Below are 14,852 nucleotides of genomic sequence, written 5' to 3' on the forward strand. Positions count from 1 at the left end.
GGAGTTTAATATCCCTTTCCCTGAGCTGGCTGTGCTCCCTGGATCATCACCTGCCATCAGCTGCCTTCTTGCTTTAAACACCTTGGTACAGCAGCTCCTGCAGCCCCACACTCACCACTGCTCCTTCCCAGCACTGCTGCATGTAAAACTGGGGAGGGAACTTTGTAATAAAATTGGAATTTGTTTGGATAGATTCAAATCAAGCTAGATGAGAAGCATGCAGTCTTGAACACATCCTTATGTATTTCACATATTACTTTCCAGTATTTCTGTCCCTTATTATGTTTCAATCACAACCCTTCAGGGATAAAAACCCATAGGTGTTCTGAATAGAACAGAAATAATGCAGGAAAGTAGATATATGTCTCCCATATTTACCTGGTGGTTAAAAGTCAATTGAATCTAGTTTTCAAGGGATTGAAAATTGTACTAGCTGGAAATACCTGTGTTAAATGAACAGAGCAGGGAGTGTGTGGAACAGGCAGGTGTTGACTTGCAGTGCTTTCTTCTGGAGGGAGAGAACACAACAGCAATCTGTCTGTCTGTGTGAATCTCTCTCATTTTAATATCTGAGTGCAGTTAGGTACTGGACAGGAATCTAAAGACATAGATCCTCCCAATTAGCTGTGGGTGCTGCCCTGGAGCCCTTGTCACTGCCCTCTCCAAGTGCCCTCACCACTGCCTGGAGGGAGACAGGAACAATGCTCCTCCCTGTTTTGCTGCCCCAGTTTGCCTCGATTACCGCAGCCTTCATATTTATCTTTTTTTTTTTCCCTGAGTGTGCAGAATGGCCATTTGGCTGCTGGGCTGGCAGGGCTGGACCCAGGCAGTCTGTGTGGCCTCAGGCCCAGCAGCAGCTCTGGTGTGCTGGAGCATGAAGGGCACGGATTTGGCATCAGCCTCCATCCTGCTCCCTCCTGCAGTGCAGGGCTGAGCACTGTAAGGTGACAGCAAGAACTCTGAACTGAGCTGGCATTTTCTGTGTCCTGGCTGTGCCACCAGCACACTGAGCCTGTGCCCCACTCACCTCCCAGCCCTGACAGCTTTGGGAACTGATGGATCTTGAATGATGGGCTTGGCCAGGCTTAAACCTCACCGTGCTCCAAGAACTCGTGGCTGTGCATTTATGGAAGGAAGATGCAAAATAATGACTGAAGTGATTATACAATTCATTAGACTTTGAAAGAATCATATTTCTGTCAGCCCTGCAGCTGTTTCTTTTAGAGTTTCACTCTGAAAAATTGGAAAGCTTGGTTCATTTAACACACGTCAAGGTGCTAATTACATCAGGGCTGGCATAAACATGCACAAGGCAGGTGCTGACCATGTGGTGGAGGGAGCAGGGTGTGCTCCCCACAGCAGCTCCTGCAGCAGCCAAGGGCTGGGCACACCTGCAGCTCCCCTCCTGTCACCAGAAACTGGGCACTGACTGCCCAGTGAGTGGAGCACATTTCCAGTTACACTGTTGGAGGAGGTGCAAAGAGCATCACAGCCCTTCTGGGTTTTGGTCATAATATTTGAGGGTCTCTCCATGGGGAGATTGTAGAAGTGAAATATTGCCCAACATGAAATGGCCACATTGCAGATAGCTCTGATCACAGAGCTGGCCAGCTCCCCTGGGGAACACAAACCTCTCCTCTGAGTGCTGGTTTGTTCTAAAAGAGAGCAAGGCTGCCTTTCTGAGCCCATTCCTGGGCTGGTGGGCATCCCATAGGGTGCTCAGGAGCACTCCTCACCACCAGCCCAGCAGGATCAGCTCCTCTGCTTGACCTGTTTTTGTAGCTGCTGTTCTTCACCCTGACAACTTTATCCCAATTGTACAATTGCAGCCGAGGGATTTGGGGTAATTGGAGTGGCTTTGAATACCTGCCTGCATTTCCCAGCACACACAGCCTGATCTGTGGCTTGAAGAGCTGACCTGCTTTCATTTAGACACTGCCCCAGAAAGGCTTTTTCACAGCTGGCAGAACTTCCCTCACCTGCCTTTAAAATTCCCATGAGAAGGTGAGAGGGTGCCAGGAGTGGCTCAGCCTGTGTGGCTGGTGCAGCCCAGCCCTGGGGAGGCCCCAGCTGCAGGTGCCTCTGCTCCAGCTGCCCAGTGCCTGCCTCTGAGACCTGCCTGCTGTCTGCTGGCTCCAGAGCATCCCCTGGTTTGGAAACCTAAATTGCCTGGTGTCACTGGGTTTAGCTGGTGCTTCTGGAGCTTAGAATGGCCATTCAGGTACAGCAAGGAGAAAATAGACCTGAGAGTCAGTGCAGGCACATTTTGACAGATATCTGACACATCTGGAGGTATTTTGTTTCACCCCAACCAACCCCATATCAGACCAAAACACAGGTCTCAGTGCCCACTGGGGTCTGCACTGCTCCTCAGAGATGAGAGCCAGGAAGGGAATGGGAGAGCAGCCACAGGGCAGGGACATGGTCAGTGTGGGGAGCACCAACACCACACCACAGAGAGCACTGCCTTGGGTAAGATTTTTAGGGGGGATAGAGCCCACAGAACATCACTTCCACCAGCAGGGTTAAGGACCAGCTCAGCCTTATCCCTCCATCAGCTGGCCTGCCCTTGTCCCCCTGGCAGTCTGGGGGACTGGGGCTGTGACAGCACTTCCAGCAGCCTGGAGTTCCCACCCAGTCTATCCCTCCCTACCCCAGATCTCCACTCTACCTAACTCTGCTTCCCCTGGGAAGCAAGGCACAGATGGCTCACAGCAGCCTGGGGGCAATGTGCAAGGGGAGAAGGGGGGTAGGAAAAATACCAGCAAGAGCTCAACTTATTTTATTGGTGTTAAATGCCTTTCAGATGTACTTAAAGGCCCCTGAAGGCCAAAGAGTCCAGTCACATTGCACTAGGCTGCAGGTTCTCATTTGCTTTTAAGCCAGGCTTCAAAAGGAGAAAGGATTTGAGGTCGGATGATTCTTTTCTTCTTTCTTTTTTTTTCTTTTTTTTTTTTTCTTTCCTTTGTTTGAAGCTAGCACTTCAAAAGCAGCATCTGCAGCTTGGCTGCAGGCTTTGGGGGCCAGAGGAGCTGGCCATCTCCTGCTGGGCACAGAGGAGCCCTGCCACTGGCCATGGGGTGAGTCCCGTGCCTGAAAGCATCAGGGGCAGGCTGTGTGCCCAGGAGCAGTGGCACAGCCCAAACACTCCCTGCTGCTCTGGGAGGAGCTGGGTGCTGCCACTGTTGGACAGATTGTCCAGGCACCTGTGGCTTCCTAAAGCTCCACTTTTCTCCAGCTCTCAGGAAGCTGGGATGGGAAGGAAGGATCATTGCTTGACCCTGTAACTCCAGGATGTGGCAGAGCTGGTCCCAGCACTAATGCCTCTGCAGCTGCAGTTCCCTGAGGCCTTCCTCTCTGCATCCCACACTTTGGGAATCATTGAATTGTATAAATAAATGTTTTTGGAGTGAGGATGGTATAGCAGCTTTTAGCTGTGTGCAAGTCAGATCATCACTTCCATGGTCCTTTCTTACCCCAAGATAGCTCAGAGTATTTTGGAGGCTTTGAATATTTTCTAAGCACTAGACATTAGGGTAATGAGAGAAAATGCATCTCCTCTTTGCCCCTCTCTGTTCTGTGAGACCTATCAAACAAGGTCCCAGTTCAGAAGAGGAAAAACTCTCCCACTGTTGCAGGTTCAGCAAGGTCTGGAGTCAGGGGAATTGCATCCCCTTTTACACCAAATCTTACACTGTAAAAAGAGCTCTGCAGATCAGAGGGTGCTGCTTGGAAAATCAGCATGTAACCTGGTAGGAGCTTCAGAGCACACCATGGTGGGGCTGAGGGAGAAGTGTTCCATGGTTCTAGGAGATGTGCTCTTGCTACCTCTGAGCATCTGTCGGTGTGCAAAGATGGGTAACTTGGGCTGAACGTGCAAATCACAAGTTTGATTTGTTCTCCACAGGCACAGAAGAAGGATAAGATGGTGTTTTCCTCTGTTTTGGAGAAATCCAGCCCATTTTGGCCAGAGTGATGCTGTGTGTCCTTTGGGCTCTAAAGCCCTGGACATCCCCATCAGCACTCAGGTGCCTCTGGGCCCTGGAGTGTCTGTGCAGGGGTGTCTCTTGCATTTGAGCTGAGTGCTTTCCCCATCTACAGGTAGTTTGTCCTCCCTATGTTTGTGCTTCAGAAAGTCTGTAATTGTTCTAAAGCCATGTTCAGGTGCTGTGAAGGGTAACTTCACTCCCCTGAAGTGCAAAGAGGAGAGTTGGTGACTTTTTGTTATCCTCAAGCCTCCTGTGTTTCTGTTATTCTCTACTTGGAAAGCATGTTAATAAAGTACATGTCAGGGCCTTTTTTTTTTTTTTTTTTTTTTTTTGTTAGAAGCCTTTCACACTGAATATTTTCTGAATTGGCTGGGGAGTGGCAAGGAACCCAGTTAGTGCCTAATCCCCCAGCCCATCCTCTCAGCAAATGGCTTGTGAAAGTCATTAATTTCACTGTAATTGATTTAAACATTGCTCAGGAGGAGGAAAAATTAAGGAAACCAATGCCACTCTGAACAGAAAATTATGTGTTCTCAATTTTCTGTCAAATTATCTCCACACATGCCCATCCTGTGCTGGTTGCTGAGCAAACACCGTGCCAGTGTCACACAGCAAATCCCAGCTCCCAGAACCAGGGCAGGGGGCAGGAGAGCCTGCAAAGGTCTTTGATCCAGCAATTCCCATCTGGCTGGGTGGCTGCTCCAACAAGACCTGGGCACATGAGGCTTTGGGAAGGTGCATGGACCTGCTGGCAGCCCCTTGGAATGGCAGTGCTCGTGGTGGAACAGGGCTTTTTATGGGGCAGCCACCTGTTCCCCTTGCATTACCTCATTGCTCCTACTGTATCCCCAGCTGTAAAGTAGTTTTAATTAAAATTATTTATTGCTCAGTAAGATTTGTCCCCTATTTTGGGTGTATCTTAGAAGATAACATTTTTTTCCTTATCTCTTCATCACTGGGCTTACACTTCAAAGAGCTGCACCCGTGGATGTCACTGTGATCAGAATAGAATATGTGGATTTTAGCTGAGCAGTGACGTACAATCAATGTATTTTTAAGCTGAGCTTAGCTTTATTTTGCATTTTTATTTATACCTCTGACAACTGAATGAGTGCCCTGGCTCCAAGCCATATCTCTCAATAATAATAATCTTTTTTTTTAAGATTCTTGGGAATTGGCTTCTCCACTGTATTGTGCATGTTCTCTTGACATCTTAATGCAGTTTCTAGGTCACTGAGCTAAGAAAAGACTCTAGGTGCCTCCTTAAAGGAGAACCAGCCACAGGCTAGGCCAGGTTGATGGTACTTAGAGAAGTCAATTGTTGTCATGTACCACCTTCACCCTGTGCCAGATCAGTAAAAGATGAAGCAGTTTTGTCAGGTTCCACTCCATCTGCAGGAGTTCTCATGCCCTTGGGCCACCTGTGGGGAATGGATGTTGCTCATGGATCCATCAGTTGCTGCAGGTCTGTGCTGGGAGGCTGCAGGGACGCCCTGCAGGTCTTAGCTGGCACCCACTGGCTGTTGGGCAGGGGGTAACTGAGTGTTTCAGGCTCCTTTGAAGGCTGAAAGCAGAAGCACTGGGAGGTGGAGATGTCTCACTGTGCAGGTGGAGGAGAAACTGCTCCAGTCCCAGTGAGAGTTCATCTGGAAGGAGCTGCCAGGGAGGGAGGGTGTGTGTCCCCACAGCTCCAGCCCGAGGAGCTCCTCTCCCCTGTGCCCAAGGGATGAGGAGGCAGGACAGCTGCAGTGCTCCTCTGCTTGTGCAGGATCCATATCCTGGGAGAGAAGCTCAGCCCCTCTGAGCTGGGAAACAGCACTGATGAAAAAACTGGAAGCTAACTTCAGCAAACTAATCCATGAGCACTCAGAGATGTTTGAAGGACTCTGTTCCTTAATATGCTGCAGATGCCCCAAAGGGATGGTGCAGGATCAGGGCTGGGAGGGGTTCTGGTAGCCCCAAGCCCTCACTCTCTTCTGCCCTGTGTGGAGCAGTAGTCCATGGGCTGGGTGGAACACTGGGAAACTGAGCTCTGACCAAGCAAAACACAGAGGAGATATTTGCTGTGATTCCTCTTCCTGCTCTCTTGTCTTTCTTTTTCTCAGTTCACCCCTGCAGCCTGCCTGTGCCAAAGGACTGCTGTCCAACAGGAGAGGCTGGAGTCATTCTCTGGGGAAAGGGAGTGGAGCCTGTGTCGTGCACCTGCAAAAATGGATATTTATCCTTTCTGGCAGGAGATTAGGCTGAACACTTGGCACCTGCCAGATTCAACAGAGCAATGGCTGGTGATGGATGGTCACCTGCTTGTCTTCAGAGACAGCCTGTGGGGCAGGAGCAGGGGCCAGGCTCCCCACTCATGGGGACACCGCCCTGTCCTCCAGGAGACAAAGCCACCTTGTGAGAGTGACAGACTGCCAGTGCACCCTCTGGCACCCAGAAACCTTCCTTACTGAGGTGCAGAAATACTTTTTCTTTCCCCATCATACTCTCAGTTGAAACTGAGCCTCATTGTTGCCTGCACCCACTGCCCCAGGGGAGGTGGCAGCATCCCAAAGGAGCTGCCTGGGCATGGACATGGGCAGTGTGGCTGGTGACGGTGGCATGGGGAGGAGGACAGAAGGCAGCTCTGCAGCTCAGGGCCTTGGGGATACTTTTGTGAGCCAAAATCTGTCTCTTGCCTCTTTCAGTGACTCCCCTGGGCTGTGGCTGGGTGTCAGCAGCTTTGTGTCCTTGCCTCTGGGGCTGTCCTCTCTGCCTGGGGAGCTTGGCCCACATCAGCTCAGGGGTGCTTCCCTCAGGCAGTGCTGTGTTCCTGTTTTCCAGAGCATTTCAGCTCCAAAAGTCTGCACTGTACAGCCAGGGATGTGTGTGGGTAAAGGCAAACAATCCTCTGGTTGCCAGTGCTGTGCAAAGTCCCACGTTTCAGGGCTGACTGAGCTGCAGGTCCCATTTTGTGCAGGGGGAGGTGACAGTGCTCCATGGCCACAGCTGGATGAGCCAGGAAAGCACAGGGGCCAGCTTGCCTTCAGAAGCTGATGGCCTGTGCAGGCTACAACATATCATCCATGCTGCTGATTGCTCTACCTGGGGAAGGGGAGGTCACAGCTCCCTTCCCATCCCTGCATTGTGTGTGGGTGCTCTGGTTTCAGTCTGGAGCTGCAGCCTGTGCTAGCACACACCATGCTCTTACCTGCTGTCCTTCCAGCTGCTGCCCAGACACGGCTATTTAAACCCTGAGGTATAAAACAAGCTGCTCCTTTGTCTGCCTGTCCCTCTGCTGTGTTGCCCTGCTGGGGCAGGTGGTTCCAGGCTTTCTCCTGAGATGGAGCGTGCAGCAGGACAGAGCCTCCATCTCCTGGCAGCACAGGCACATGGCAGCCAGGCTCTGCCTGCAGGGCTGGCCCAGGACAGGGACCCACAGACCCTGTTATTCACCCCAGGAAGCTGAGGGAAGCTTTGGGGTGAGTGGGGTTGCTGCCAGGCTCAGCCCCTCTGGCCACAGGTTTATGCACAGTCACCCCAGGGCTCCTCTGGGCTGCCAGGACAGGGAGGCAGCCTCTGTTTGGGTTCTCTCTCTGAAACTTAGCCATTTTTGTCCTCATCCTGAAAAAGGTTCTCACAAGGTTATTTCAGTGCATTCCTGCCCAATGAAACCTCAGCACCATCCAGCATCTGTTTCCCAAGGTTTGCTGGAAGCCAGGTGCTCCCACACAGCTTCCAGTAAACCTTGGCAGTTTCAGCAGGGAGGATTGGGGATTTTCACTGCTACAGCCTCTGATACTGGGCTCAGCATGTTCACACTCTCCCAAGGGTACCTCAGAGCTGAATCTTTCTGGAGTCCCCCAGCAGGCCACGTTCAAAGTGTTTTTCTCAAGTAGTAAAGAGAGTTCTCAGTGTTTCAGCTGCAGCTGGGGGCCCAGGGATTTTTCCTTTCAAGATTTGCCCCTTCTGTCACTTTTCTCCCCTCTGGGCTCCTTGTGAGTGTCAAGTATCTGGAACCAAGGGAGGCTTCATACAGACATGCATTCTCTCTTTTGGAGATGATTGTAAAAGATATACAAGGGAATTGCAAATGGATCTGAGCAAGGACAGAAAATGACCACAAAAGAGAAAAGACAAGACAGGGGAATGTGAGTCTGCAGAGTCTGCCAGGCTTTATTCACCCCTCAGTCAGCCCTTGCCTATGGAAGCTGGGCCATGGCTGATGGGCTGGGGGGACACTGATGGCACTGGGGGACACTGATGGCACTGGGGGGACACTGATGGCACTGGGGGACACTGATGGCACTGGGGGGACACTGATGTGCTGCTGAAGCTGTGGCCCTGCTCTCTGGGCTCTGCACCTGTGCTGGCTCTGTGCTTGCAGGACCAGAGTGGTTTAATTAAAAGTGGCAAAGCCACCTCCAGAGTCCTGCAGAGAACCAGCTGCATGTGCAGAGCCTGAGCTGCTGGCACGGTGTGGCTTGGCCCAGGTTGCCAACTGCCTGTGGCTCCTGAAGTGCTCACAGAGAGAAATCACTTCCCACTGTCAAGTGCTCTCAATTGCCCATAATTTTGGCATTGTGCAAGTCTTCCCCCAAGACTATTCTCCTTTCCAATGATGCCAGCTGGGCAGGTTCTGTGTCCAGGGCCCCACTGTGTGTCCCCCCAGAAAGATGGAGGTGCAGTGTGTGTGGGACACTTGTGTCTGGGGGACAGTGGCACCAGACCCTGCAGAAGGGCTGTGGTGGTGGCACTGGTGGCAGAGGCTCCAGGGGCACACTGCACTGTGCCAGGGTCTGGAGAACAGCCCAAGGTGACCTTGTGCCCCCAGACCTGGCTGGAAGGACCATGCTGGTGGCACTGGTGGCAGAGGCTCCAGGGTCTGGTGGACAGCCCAAGGTGACCTTGTGGCCACCAGACCTGGGGCCATGCTGGTGGCACTGGTGGCAGAGGCTCCAGGGTCTGGAGGACAGCCCAAGGTGACCTTGTGGCCCCCAGACCTGGCTGGAAGGACCATGGTGCTCACAGCCAGGCTTTTCCCAGGAGCCTGGTTCAAACACAGCCTGAGGAGCTGGCAGCTGCCCCAGAGCTCCTGTCCCTGCCGTGGGGAGGAAGAGTGGGGAAGGAGGGGCAGTGAGAGGGCAGTGGCTTGTCCTGCTCCGTGTACAGGGGCTGTGTGGTCAGATCACAGCAGGGCACGGCAGCTCCCCGTGCCCTGAGCAGCCTGAGCCTCACTGTGCCCGTGTGTCCCCAGGTGTCCCTCAGCCAGGAGTGCAGCCGTGCCATCATGAAGCTGATGTACTGCCCGCACTGCCGGGGCATGGCCGGCGTGAAGCCCTGCAGCAACTACTGCCTGAACGTGGTCAAGGGCTGCCTGGCCAACCAGGCTGACCTCAGCACCGAGTGGAAGTACCTCATGGGTAAGTGCCTTGCTCCAGCTCTCCGAGCCTGTCTTTGCCTTCAACAGCTCTCAGTCCTGCTTGTGCACACACAGCATTGTGAGGTGTTACACAGTGATTCCTTATGAAAATACACCATAAAATCAATATGAACAAAAATGCTGAATCCAAAAAGCATGGACATGAGATACAGGAATATTTAATGATTTCATTATATTTGTTTAAATCGCTTTGTTGCAAATTGTTAATTTTTTTTTTGTTTTTATTATTTTTCGCTATAATCATGAATTGTATCCACTTTTATGTATAAAGAAAATGTGAGCTTGTTTGGACATGAGCAGGCTTGTCCCTGCTGTAACCTGCTTGCTAGGAGTGTAACCTGATGTCAGGAAAACTAATCCACAAACACCAGAGGCTTATGTCCAAAAAGGAGACAGAGGAGTCCTTTTACTTTATTCCAATAAAGGGAGAGGCCATGGGGCATTCCATCTCAAGTCTCTCAAATTTTTGGAGGACACAGCCTCCTTTTGTCATAATTTCCCTGCCACATTTCCCTCTCTCTTTCCCCACTGGCTGAGGTACTTGAGAGGCACAGACTTCCCAAAACACCTGATACCTGAGATTCCCCTCTAATGTATAACCCTCCCTTTTAATTTTTAATTCTTACATAATTCATAGTTTTCCCCATTGCTTCTTTCATCTTCCAATATCCAGTTTCATTTATCAGCAAACCTACAGTTTGTTTGTAAAGGCAAATATTTTTTTCCATTCATCAATCAGTGGAATCCTTCCCATTGTTTCTTTTATCTCTCAGTGCTGGTTTTATCTCCTAGCAGAACAAAAGCCCTGCTGAAGTCAAGGAGAGTCACCTGCCTGTCCAGGGGTGTGCAGGATGAGAGGGAGGCAGAGCAGAGCCAGGCTGGCTGCTGCCTGGAGAGGTGTCCGTGCCAGCTGTGCCACAGCTGGCTGGAAATGCTCCCTGTGGGAGCAGCTGGAGCCTGCTGAAAGGACAGGGAGGAATCAGCCCTTCCCAGGGGGTCAGTGGCCCTTTGGCTTTTCTGACCAGAGCCAGCCAACTGTTCCTGCCTCTCTCCTGGCAGGATGACAGCCTCCCTCCTCAAACATCACTGCACAGTTTTCCTTGATTGACAGGGAAGCAATTCCATGTGCATTTTGCATTTATTCTGGCTTCCTCTTCCCGAGAGACACTGTCAAGGGGTGATGGCTGGGAGGAAATTGGAGCTTCTTTCAAATTGCAGTTGTACATTTCAGTGTCAAGAGGCCACAAAGTGATCAAGGACAGGAGCAAATTGTGGAGTCAAAGGCAGCAATTCCCTGGTGATGTCCTTCCTTCACCCTTCTCCAGGCCCTTCTGTGTAGCTGGAGATGATTTTGTTATACTAAATACAGAGTTACTCTTTCAGTATGAAAAATCAGGGCAGGGCAAATTAAGGGAGTTTTTTATAGTAAGTGGGTCAAATATAATTTATCACTATTTAGGGGTGCAACCTTTGATTTAAATGTCTGTATCTCAAGATAAGTGCCTCTGCAAGGCACTATTTGTGTGAAATCCAGTCTCAAAGATGACACCACAACCCCTGAGTGGCAACAAAATTAAATTACAAGCTCTTCAGTGTTACAGGAGATTTTATTTCCTAGATTACAAAAAAAGTTACCAAAATTTTTCCTCTTATATTGGGAGCATATAGGCTGTCCTTCCTTCAGACCCAGCTGGAGTGTTGAGAATTGTCTCTGGCAATTCTTTGTAAGCCAAGCACAGTCCCAAAGCAGCCATCCAAGCAGGAGCTTCCAGGTGGGAGTGCCTGGACATCAGAGCTTTCCAGGAGGAGCTGGGAGTCACTCCCTGTCCTGTTTACCACTCAGCTGTGGGCATACTGGTCTGCTTCTGTACCTGTATAGCCTGATATTTCCCTGGCTTTTGTCCTTCCAGAGGTGAAGGTGAGAAGAATTAGTGCTTTTCTCACTCCTTCACTTCTCACTCCACAGAAACTATTTCCCACTAGCTCTGGCACCTTATTGACCCCAACTCTCCCACTTTCTCCTGGCTGCAGTGCTTTGCTGAAGTCATGCCCTGAGTTAGGAGGGTGAGGGCCAAGTATTGCTGTGTTTCTTAATAATTCTGCTCCAGTTTTCTGGTTTTCCCTTCTGTATCAGCCAGGGAAATGCTGGTTACTTTGGGTGAACCCTCTGCCCAAAGTGTATTTACCATTTTCTCCTTTGCCTCAGAGGGTGGTTTTACGTATATAAAGTGAGGAAAACAAATGTGCACCTGGGCAGTGCTGGACATGGAGAGGTATCTCCCAACAATTTGGGCTGCCAAGGGCCCAGCAGCCTCTCCCAGGCAGCAGGAGCTGCTGCTGCCCCTGGTTGGCCCAGAGGTGATGAGAGCTGTGTGTGCCTGTTGCAGATTCCCTGATGGGGGTGGCTGATAGGATCGACGGTCCCTACAACGTGGACACTGTCATAGGCACCATCCACGTCAGGATTGCTGAAGCCATCTCTAACCTGCAGGAAAACAAAGATTCAATCACCAGCAAGGTAGGAGTGTGTGCCTGGGCCTGGCTGAGGACACATCATGTGCAACTGCCAGGACCAAATGCTCTTTTGTGCTCGCTGTTCAGCTGAGCTGGGGGAGGTGAAGAGTGAAAGAGGGCAATGCCCAGTCTTTTAGTGATAAATCACCTTGGTTTCCTACCACCCATCTGACACAGGCAAAAACCTTTGCAGGTGTTTCCAAATCCTGCTCCCTGCCTCCTCTGGGTTCAGGCACAGGAGGTGGGACTGTATGCACAGTGACAGGGGCCATTGCCATTTGCTGTCAGGGGCCTCTGTGCTGAAGAGTTCTGAGATGTTTTGGCTGAGCTGAGGCATTTGCATGAAGTGCACAGTCCCCAGTGACAGGAGGCAGCTGCTTTAACCTGCCTCAGGGGGATCTGTGCAGTGGAAATACTGGGCTATCAGTTGTACCATGGGACAGAGCTGCAATCTGGCAGTCCATCTGGAGAGTACAAACCAGGCTCTCCTGAGGCTCACCTGTCTTCTAGTATGTATCATGGAGGTCTCTTCTGTTGGTCTTCTATTTTTAGTATATTTATCCACTTAACCACAGTCACCTGTGTAGCTGCAGGTAAGAGAAGCTTTGGGAGCAAAAGCAGCCCTGCAGGGCTCCTGCATTTTGCCCAGACACTCCCCAGGTCCTGCAGCTATCCCACAGTCAGGGCAGAAATGCACATGAAAGAAGTGGGACAGGTCCTAACTGAGTTTTGGAGAAGGGAAGGGCCAGAAGTATTGCTTGGCAAACAGGAATTCACTGGCACACATCAAAGCACCAGCAGCAGTGTGCACCCAAGCACTGGGTTAGGTTTCTTTTCTGACATGAAAGGGAATGTTCTTTCTTCCCTCATTAGGAGAGACTGAGGTTTTCCACATAAAAGCAAATCCATGGTGTGGGAAAGCATAGCCCCATCTGCAAAGAAAGGTGTTTCCAAGGGAATACAGTAAATCTGGTGAAATGAAAGGGGCTAAATAGTCTAACTGGTGTTTGATTGGAGCAACCAACCATGTTTGATGGGCTCCTCAGCATGACCTGGTGACCAGGTGAACGGAGCACTCTGCTGCTGGCACAGGTAGCAGAGGGAGGAGCTGCAGAGCTCTGAGCTCTGCTTTTGAGCATGGCACAGCCATCAGATGAAGGATGTTGTCAGCTGAGTTCAGGACTGTCCATCTCAGAGCCTAGGCCATTGCCCAGGCCAGGGGCACTGCTGCTAAGGTAACCTCCCAGTGTGAGCAGTCAGGAGGCACTCTGGCAGCCACACTGCCACCATCAGAGGCTGTCACTGCAGCCCCTAAGAGTGGCAGGTCACACCCCTGGGGCCCTGCTTGACTCCTGCACACCCCACTCACACAGCCAGACCAGGTCTCCTCACTGGTTCCATCCATATTTCCCATGGCACTCTCAGATCTCTCCTTCCATAAAGCAATCTGTTCACAGCACAGTAACACAAAAAAAGCTTGAGCTGGTGCCTCTGAGGACAGCAAGGTCCTGGGTTATCCCCTCACAGTCCAAGCATGCAGAAGTCTCACCCAGCTCTCTCAGTGCCTCTCAGCTGGTGCCACAGGTCCCTGTGCCCTTCTTACACAAAGGGTGGGCACTTCACAGCCTCTGTGCCATTGTTCTGTGGCAGATTCAGCTCAGCAGCTGGAGCTCAATCTGCAGCTCTCCCTGCAGCTGTACCTGGGCCACCTGCAGGGAATGTGCTCCTCCACATGGAATGCCTTCTGTGAGACAGCCAGGAGTGGCCCTTGGCCCCAGTGCCACCCCCAGCCCCAGGCTGTCCTGGGGTCTGGCTAAAACTGGCACTTGTGGTACTGAGCCTTCTGTTCACTGTCCCTGCTTCCTCACACCTCCCCTTCTCCCTGTGGCTCTCATGGATTTCAGGCAGCAGGAGCTAACAGAGCCTGCAGAGACTTGTTTGCTCTCATTTTTCAGGAGACTGTTGACCCCTCAGTCTGCTGGAGCTGTGTTTTCTCCAGCACGAGTTTGCATTTCTCACCTGAAGCATTTAGAGTGGCAAGAGGTTCACCTTGGTACCCCACTGTGCTGGAGCTGCCCCTGTCCTGGACACCTCCCCAGACTTTATCTCCTGGGAAGAGGCCATCTGCCAACAGCAGCAATAGGCAGCAAGATACAGCAGTGAAAGCAAGGTTTTGTTTTGGTAGAACCAAGCAGAAAATGCTCCACATGCAGTTTTCAGGGTGGGTTTTTTACACAGAGCAAACAAGGCTGATGGACAAACAAACTGGCTTGGTGCTGATCCAAGTCAGATGCAGCTGGTCAGCAGGACAGGGCACCCCAGGAGGGACCTTTGGGGGCTGAAGTCCCTCAGACACACAGACAGGAGACTGGGCTAGGCTGGGACTGGCTGTCAGAGAGCTGGGGCAGTGCATTCAGCAGGTGGCACGAGCTGTGCCAGCACAGCATGTCTGACTGCTCTGCTGAAAGGGGACAGCAGCCAAATCACATTTATCAATGGCTTCTGACAGACCCTGGCAGCCACAACAAGCTTGGAGCCCTCTTTTCAAATCAGGTGGCTTCCTTTGGAAAGGCTGGCATATTGTGCCCCAAACTGGCAGTGCAAAGTCCCTCCTGCCCTCTGGAGCTGTGCCCAGCCTGGCCCCCTGAGCTCTCCTGCCACCTGTGAGGCTCAGCTGCCCAGCCCTGGTGATCTGCAGCTGCCTGGACTGGTGATGCAGAGATGGGAGAAGCTGTTTCTAGGACACCCTTCCCCTCATCCTAGAGGCCAGGTCTGAGGATTTGTACCTTCCAAGTGCTTCTGCTGCCCTCTGGCTACACAGCCCACATGGACAGGTAGTTAGGATGGTAGGAGGTACCTGAAGATAACAGATACATCAGTTCTGCTGCCTCATTTGCCCCTGAAACATCCAGTCTGACAGACTGTGG

The 14,852-nt window shown here is 51.4% G+C and overlaps 1 protein-coding gene across 1 annotated transcript in view; it reads left to right on the forward strand.

The window, feature by feature from the left end:
- Window positions 1–14,852, forward strand: part of GPC1 (glypican 1) — a 191,952-nt gene that overhangs the window by 168,053 nt on the left and 9,047 nt on the right. Inside the window, exons 4-5 of the mRNA XM_056498511.1 lie at window positions 9,226–9,391; window positions 11,799–11,929. Of these exons, the coding sequence (XP_056354486.1) occupies window positions 9,226–9,391; window positions 11,799–11,929 (297 nt within the window). The remainder of the gene's footprint in view (window positions 1–9,225; window positions 9,392–11,798; window positions 11,930–14,852) is intronic.

This window comes from Oenanthe melanoleuca, chromosome 9, assembly GCF_029582105.1.
Source record: "Oenanthe melanoleuca isolate GR-GAL-2019-014 chromosome 9, OMel1.0, whole genome shotgun sequence".
Taxonomy (NCBI): Eukaryota; Metazoa; Chordata; class Aves; order Passeriformes; family Muscicapidae; genus Oenanthe; species Oenanthe melanoleuca.